This window comes from Pelmatolapia mariae, linkage group LG7 (genome assembly GCF_036321145.2).
Source record: "Pelmatolapia mariae isolate MD_Pm_ZW linkage group LG7, Pm_UMD_F_2, whole genome shotgun sequence".
In the NCBI taxonomy this organism is placed as follows: domain Eukaryota; kingdom Metazoa; phylum Chordata; class Actinopteri; order Cichliformes; family Cichlidae; genus Pelmatolapia; species Pelmatolapia mariae.
Window position 1 is genome coordinate 38667374 of NC_086233.1, and position 8226 is coordinate 38675599.

General features: G+C 38.3%; 1 protein-coding gene across 7 annotated transcripts in view; it reads right to left on the minus strand.

The window, feature by feature from the left end:
- ppp6r3 (protein phosphatase 6, regulatory subunit 3) overlaps positions 1 to 7715 on the minus strand; it is a 28632-nt gene extending 20917 nt beyond the window's left edge. For all 7 annotated transcript variants that reach the window (XM_063479032.1, XM_063479031.1, XM_063479033.1 and 4 more), the window contains exons 1-8: positions 7531 to 7715; positions 3533 to 3704; positions 3116 to 3349; positions 2187 to 2373; positions 1902 to 2039; positions 1602 to 1667; positions 1043 to 1155; positions 162 to 275 (exon numbers count right to left, since the gene is read on the minus strand). In XM_063479032.1, coding sequence (XP_063335102.1) covers positions 162 to 275; positions 1043 to 1155; positions 1602 to 1667; positions 1902 to 2039; positions 2187 to 2373; positions 3116 to 3342 — 845 coding nt within the window. In that variant the 5' untranslated portion in view covers positions 3343 to 3349; positions 3533 to 3704; positions 7531 to 7715. The remainder of the gene's footprint in view (positions 1 to 161; positions 276 to 1042; positions 1156 to 1601; positions 1668 to 1901; positions 2040 to 2186; positions 2374 to 3115; positions 3350 to 3532; positions 3705 to 7530) is intronic.
- Positions 7716 to 8226: the final 511 nt, after the last annotated feature.

Below are 8226 nucleotides of genomic sequence, written 5' to 3' on the forward strand. Positions count from 1 at the left end.
TGTATACTGCAATAAAGACAGAAAGAATGTTTGCGGTATTTAGTTCCCCATTTCAAGAGGTATTGTGTTGCTTAAAAATTGTTTAAAAATTTATTTATTTTAAAATCTCCACCCATGTCAAATTAAAAATATCAACTGGCAGATGAAAGGACAAGACATACGCTGGTCTCCTCGTCTCAAACAATGTGAGCAGGATCTGGATAACGCTGACAATTGCAGACTCGTTCTTTTCCTTGTCGAAGATATTAGAGAGCAGCTGCTCTACTGTCTCCTGCCTGAAGAGGAAGATAACAGACACTTAAATGAGGAAAAGCAGGTTTTTGGCATGGCAGAAAATGACAATGAAATCAAACAAAAACAAAGATAGACACAAGAGAATGATTTAAAGTTTGATCTGGTTGATCGTTATCAAAATTCACACCAATTATCTTATATCTGAGTTCAAAGGTTACGTCACAGTAAAACAAGAGCACTCAGAGTGTAACTCCCCAAAAGGACAAGGGCTATACTAAATGACACTTTTATTACAATACATTTCCTCTTATTGGGTCACTGCAATGCCATAGGGTGTTGTACTGAAAAAATAAAAAGTGTGTTGTACAGCTCTCTGCATGCCCTTTCATATGATACTGGGGTTTTTTTTTTGTTTTGTTTTGTTTTTTTACAGCATCAACTTTGACCTTGGGCACTAACAATGAAGATCAAGGTCTAATACTTAGCCAACCCAGGTACTCATGTCCCCCAAGGACTAGGATATTGTTGTGACGTTTGAACACTATCCATAAAAATTACTGGCTCATATAAAGTTTTCACTGATATATTCACATTTGGTGTGACCCTGACCCAATTTCACCAAAATTAAATCAGCTTGAGCTGTTTTTGGCATCATCGCACACAACTGAAAATGAGATTTTGGAAACTGGACACCAGACTACTAACAAACAGGAAGACAAACAAACAAACAAACTGAACAATGACGTACTCATAGATAGTTTTATTCTGTACAATACTGAAAAGTTCTCGTAAAGAAGCAAATACATACTTTTCAAGTGTGGCCAGAAGTGGATCAGGTTCTGAAGAGCCCTGCACCTGGAACATCTGGTCTCTGCTCAGTCTAATGATCTCACAGAGTGACTGTGATGCATTGGAGTGTCTCTGTTTTCAAGAAGAAAAAATAAATAAAACACTGCTAACCAGCTTAAAAATTCAAAAAAAAAAAAAAAAAAAAAAAAAAAAAAAAGCCCTCCAGTCTTGTATTTCCCTCCTGCTAGCTGATCAGGAGGCTATTTGTTGCAGCCCTCGATCAGTGAGCCAACTTTCCAATGAGGCTCTCATCCCACAGTCAAATAGAATGACTGAAAGTGCAGGGAAGAAAATCCCATCGGGAGAAACCCCCACCCCAACCCCGCCTCTCACCGAGGGCACATAGGTACAGAGCCCAGCACCCCTCCAGGTGACTTTCTGCACTTTATATAGTATTGTTTAATATTGGTAAATATTACATCTGAATGTCTTCAATGATTAAATAAGTGCCAGTATACTCCCTGACGAATACCCTGGTGAATACCGGAAGTACAGAGCAAAATATGTAAGAAACTCACATCTTCATCTTGAGAAGGTTGTATCATCTCCACCAGTCTCTGAATCACTTTCTCCTCATTCAGCCACTAATAGAAACAAAGAACTTTGTCAGGAAATCATAAAATTTCATTATTAAATAAAAAGGCTTCACAACATTTCACCCTTTGCTGTCCACTTCATTCCTTAACATCAATTGAGAACGGTTAATAAACTATACCAGATGGCAATATAATTTAATGTGGAATGTAATATTCTAGTGTAAACTGCCTGAGAGGATATCATTTTTAGCAAAGGAGGGGAAGCATTTTGTTGTTACCCACATTGAGAACATCTTGTCGTAGCTGCTGTGGTTCGATGCAGGTGAGCATCCTGAGCAGCAAGTCCATGATCGCAGAGGTCCCGATGTGTTTTATCATCAAGTCTACAAAGTCTTCCTGCTTCCTCAGAAAATCAACTATCTTTAAATAAAACAAGACAAGGTTTTGTCATACCGATTTAAACAGACTTTGTTACACCTATAAGTAGCACAGCATTTTATCCTCTCAGTATTTTTACATGTTGGCATCATTGGTGAAAATAAATAAATGAATAAATAAAAATCCTACCTGTTCAGGCTTGCGTCCTATAAGAATAGAAAGAACTTTGGAGAAGAAGCTGGCCAGGAGGGGGTTGAGGGGCGGCTCATTTTGGAGGAAACTGTACAATTTCATCAGCAGTTTTTCATCTTCTCCTAGTCTGTCATTGATCTGGCTCACATCTGATGTAAGCAGCTCACATGATATGTTGGGATACCTGAGGGGTTAAAAAAAAAAAAAAAAAGAAGGCCCTTTTAGAGTTTTTCCAATAGTTACAGCACTGCTCATTACAAAGCAGATAAATATTTAAATGCAGGAAATTCTAGAGGTATGAGTTCTTCTCAAAGTTATATCCAACCAGATATCAAGAGTTTAAATTTAGTTGCTTCATTTCACCAGTTTATTTTGAGAAAACACTAAATTACAGCAGCACTGTCACCATCGGTTCTGTAAGTAGTGTAACAGGAATTTTCTACAAACCTCAGTTATACTGGTACACCAGACAGAATCAAACTTGTTTTCTTTTTTCTTCAGATTTCCATATTTCAAAAAACAATTTGAACAACAGATCAAAACAAGTGTAGATAATTCTCCTGTGAATTCATATAGCTCAAGTGGGAGCCATATGTCCAAGTACTTCCATAGTATTTAAAGCAATGAGTGATTTTAAAGCAGACTACTGGATGTGAAGCTTTCCCAACTGGATTATCCCACATAATCAGAAGTTTGGGGAAAAGCTCCCAAATCTCAGTTTGACCAATTTCTTCCGGCCTTCTGAACAAACTTGCTAACATTTCAACTTTTGTGGACATGTCAGCAGTTTGCTAGACACTGGAGTTACGCAACTTTGTTTAAGCACCACAGATAAGTTTACAGAAAAACTGCATCCTGTAGGTTAAATGTTCCTGATGTCAACAAACATCTTCGTCAAACTGTAAAATTAATAACCATTTCCTTACTTGTATTTAACCTTTTCCTCAACATCAGTACTGGGCTCCTGTGTGATAAAGGTAACCAGGTCCTCCATACACTGTGGTCTCAGCAGGAAGTCCACAAGTTTGTGATTCTGGGCCTTGCACTCCTGCAGGACATCATCCTCATCCATTACCTCTGTAAGTGTCACATCCTCCTTCTCCAGCAGTGTGTCAATGTGGGATGTGGTGTGGAGGTCAAATTTCCAAAACATGTTGGTTCTTTAATATATACATATATGAAAAAAAGGACACAAATATGTTAAAACAGATTATGGGCAAAAATGAGTCATTAAAATGAGCACAAAAATGAAACATTATCAATCGAGATTCATCTAAGGGGCAATGATTTACTGAGTGAGGGATCACTCAATTAATCGAGTAACAGTTCTTATTTCAGCTCACCTGTGAGTATGTTGGAGTCCTCACAGCAAAGCTCAGGTTAAAAAGAGGTTTGTTCTAGTCTTTGGGAGTTGTGGCCCATTCCAGGCTGACCAGACGGATGGGCAAGCAGGCAGATAGTGGTAACGGACACACTCACAAAAAGCGCACATACAGCAGTTCAAGACGAACACACCTGTGGGAGAAAGACAAAAGCAGATGGGCATATATTAGGGCTGTGCGATATGACCAAAGTCTCATATCCCGATATAAGACATTTATCGTCCCGACAACGATATATATCACAAAAATTTTACATTTTCTGTAAATTCTGTGAATCTCGGGCAACTCGACTTGAGTGAAGTGTTTTCAGCTGGGCGTCGTGTACCTGGAGTCCAGTGTTACATAAGTTGAAACGGCCACAATTTCTTTGTGAGTATTTATTATACGGCGTGCTGCGGGGAAAAGAAAAGCCTGTTCTAAGGTTTATTTTTTAGCACCTGACTGCTCTTTTTAGCTTCTCATCTGTAAACACTCTGCATACTACTTCACGTGATTCAGTTTATTTTGAAAAATCTCAACAGCTTCAGCTTTATTCCAAAAGGTTTATGTGGAAAATAAACAAGCGGATGGAGGAGCCACGCGATGGTCGTCGTCGCATAAAAACAGTCGCTTGTCTGTCTGTAGTGTGGTTATACTAAATATAAAAGAAAGAGAGAACTTTAAGAAATTCTACAGGGACCATCAAAACGACGAAAAATATTGCCGTAAACAGTTTATTTTGCAACACCACGAAACAAGTGATAACGTAATATGAAACAATAGATGTTTTCATATCATCATTTGATATATATCATTATATTGAACAGCGCTAGCATATATGTAAAATTAATATTACACTGCTCTTTTGTGTGCATGTTTCTACTTGGATTTCTACCTTATTATTAGGCTACGTTCACACTGCAGGCGAAAGCGCATCAAATCTGACTTTTTTTTGACCCTATGCGACGCATATCCGATCATGGTATGACAGTTTGAACAGCACAAATCCGATATTTTCAAATCCGACCTGGGTCACGTCGCATTAAATCCGTCTTTTACGTCACTGACACAAGACAGACGCCAATTATCAGCGCCGGAGAAGACAATCGAGAAGACATTGTGAACGCTTTCTGGTCAACCAGTATAGATGTTAGTGAAAATGTTGGGAAGACAACGTTGGAGAAACGTGAACATTTTATTTATACTGTATAATCTGCAGATTCTGACAGAAATCTGCAACTATCCTTGAAGCGCCGCTCCTCTCTAAAACAGCAATAAGGATAATTATTAGGCCATATGTAAACACATTAACTTTATAACTTAAAGCAAAATTGGGAAACGTAAAAACAAAAAAAATCGGATTTGATCAAAGAAAATCGGAATTGAGCATTAAGACCTCCAGTGTGAACTTAGCCTTATAGTCAGCAGCATTTAGAAGTGCTTACATAACTTAAAGGCTTTAAGAATGCCCCCACCCAACATTTGGATCAGATATCCATCTCATCCTGACTTAAAAAGCTGGACTGGATAGTGGTGACAACCTCCTGATCCATTTTACATTGTTCTGTGTTTACTACACACTGGTTGCTACAGAGAGCTATCATAACGTGGAGAATGCCAACAGGAAAGAACCAGCATTTTGGAGACATTTTACTCCTGCTACACAGATTTTCTTTGCATGTTTGGAATAGGTTTTGTTGTTTTTTGATTTTTTTTTTTTTAATTAAACAGTGGTCAAGTGAGTCAAAGAGACAATGTCAATGTATCAGTAGCCCACCTAAGGCCCAAGATGACTCCCAGCTGAGGCTAACCAGCTGGCATTAAACACCAATAATAAGAAACCTACAATAACTTACATGCATTTAGAAATCTCACACATACAAAGAGCTCAGAGTGACCTTTCTTTAAAGAACAAAAAGGCACAAATTCTCAATTATTACTATTTTAACCGTTCATCTTATAAAAAAATAAAATAAACTCCCCAGTCTCTTTCTCATCACCAACTGGGTATGAAGACTTGCATCTAGACTAACGTGACTCTACTACTTCATCTGTGCCTCATAATTAGAACTAGGCAATAAAACCAATTAATTATCGTGCAAAAACTTTTTAATAGCAATATAAAACATGGTCATTATAAAGGTGACAGCTCATTCAATCCATCTTTTGACAGACAATATGAAAAGCCAATGACAATGCCTGAAGTGCTGCTATTGGCTGGAATTAAACTAAGCTGCAATGTCCTGGTTTTTCCCATGTTAAGAATGTGTATAATACGAATACTCTGAAGGAAATGCTCTTATTTGTATACGTTTTTCAGTTTTTGTTGTCAAACAACTTCATGAACATGCAATAGAGATATGAAAAAGTGACAAACAATACCCATCAAGACCAATGTAAATACCCTCTATTTTCAAGCCATCTTTCAGTCCACTTCTCTTCAATGCTAGAGCCCTGACTTAATGATATGATTATGATGTCTGATTAAATCCCTGTGAAAATTTGTTAAAATCTTAGCTTTTCTGTGATTTCATCTATATTCACATAAGTTTGAAGTTACATTAAACTAAAGCTTCTTGTTAGCAACTATTCTGAATATTTGTTGTTGACACTCTTGAGATGTGTGCCAGTTCGGTACATTACTGTAGAGAGGTATTAATCCATTCCCATTTCTTTTTATTTTGCTTTCAAGGAGGTAAACCTTCTTTTAATTTTTAAACCAGCTTTGAGCAGTACTTCTCCAGATAAATCGCTTAGCAAAGACCTGATTTAAATTGTATGCATCTTTAAACACTTTGTGACTAGCAGTCTCTCATCATTTGACCTATTCATTGATTTCCCACCTAAAAGGTCTTCTAATTACCCGTTCTGTACCACAGACAACCTATAATCACAAGCTCACCCACTGTACAAAGCACCTTCCTACTTCTATTCAGAACAGTGACTTGTTACCAAGAGACTGTAGCAAATGCGTGAGATAAACATACAGGATACCGGCTGCTGTGACTCCCCAAGCTACTTTGACAAATCAAGTGCGGCTAGACATCTGGATGCCAATTATATTTCTGCTATTATGAATTTTGTGTTAACTCAGCAATGCAACTGACACAAAAACTGCACTACACTCACACTATAAAACGCCTATATTTTGATAAAACTATCACTCCCAAAAACAGCTGAACATACGCCATAGAGCGAAAATAATAAAAATACCGTAGGCACATAAACACTACTAGCCCGTAATAAAATCAATCTAAATACCAACTCTACCTACATTTTAGGCCTATGTAGTGCAACTATACACATGCAATAAGATATCACATTTTAGCTCGGTGGTAATACATAGTATTCACCCAGAATCACCTGGTTCAGCTGGGCTTGACTATCTGTTCCGAACCAACAGACTGAGCAGTTTAAAAAAACTATTATTTCCTTAAGTATGTGTAAAGGCAGTCATTTAACGCAATCGTTATTGGCTGTATTTAATTTCAGCTAACCAACATTCGAAGGCAAAGTTAACGGTTAGCTTTAATTTCGGCTAAACACGAATCAAAACAGCAGCCTTTTTAATTCACGTCATTACCAGTTCGTTTACATCCTAAGGCCCAAACCTATCTACCACTAACGGTGCAGGCGTTAAAGACAACACACCGGTACAAGGAACGTCACTAGCTATTGTTAGCTAACCCCGTACTATCGAACTCAACCAGTTACCCTAATATATGTCACATATGAGGGTAATATTAACTGGCTGACAGGTTTGACAATAAAATCAAAATATGATTCCGAGGTACCTTAAAACACTAATGTGCCATGTTAACGTTAGCCTCCTCTTAGCTTGAAAAACCACAGCCTGACAGCGCAGTGATAAGATGGCCAAGTATGCTCTTTGCTAGCCAGCTAACGTTAGCCGGCTATCTAAAGACTGCTGGCTAATCGTCTCTTCAGCACCAAGTGTATGAGCTTTCAATTGTACCTACCAATAGACAAGGGTAAACACCGACTCTCCAGCATGTAGCTTATCTTAACATTAGCCTCGGACCTTAGCGATACTAAGACAGAGCTAAGATGAAATTTTGGCAAGGAAAATAAAGCGTTTAAAACTGTTTCTAACAGGCGCGAAAATGTAGATCTTCGGAGAGCACTTTTCAAGATGGCGGTTCCGTCAACTTCATCGACCCCTTCCCCCACTCCAGCTGCAATGTTTGTCAATCAAACGATTTCCGCAAAACTATTGGTTGTGAATCCTGTCGCTCAAACAAGGTCGTAAGCTTTTATTGGACATAGTGCGTGTCTCGTCAAGACGTCATTTACACAGAGTATGTGTATGGTGTCCCGGAAGAACGGGGTTTATACTGTTTATCAAATTTTAAGCAAAACAGTTAGACTCATGTGGTAACACAACAAATTGAAGGTTTAATGTAGTGTAATTCATCTACTTGATAACTATATTTTGGTAAACTACGGGTAACATAAAACCTTCACCCCGCACGCGCGTTTGCTTTGAATTTTAAATCGAGCACACTAAGTAGCGTACACGCACGCCCACGTCTCGTTCGAGAAACGCCCAGTTGATGGCGGTAGTGTAAAGAGCGCAGACCCTCGTTACCTAAAGCGAACGTGTGTTTATCCTTGCAATTAATTGCAACAATTTTGAGCCAGCACATTGAGCTTCG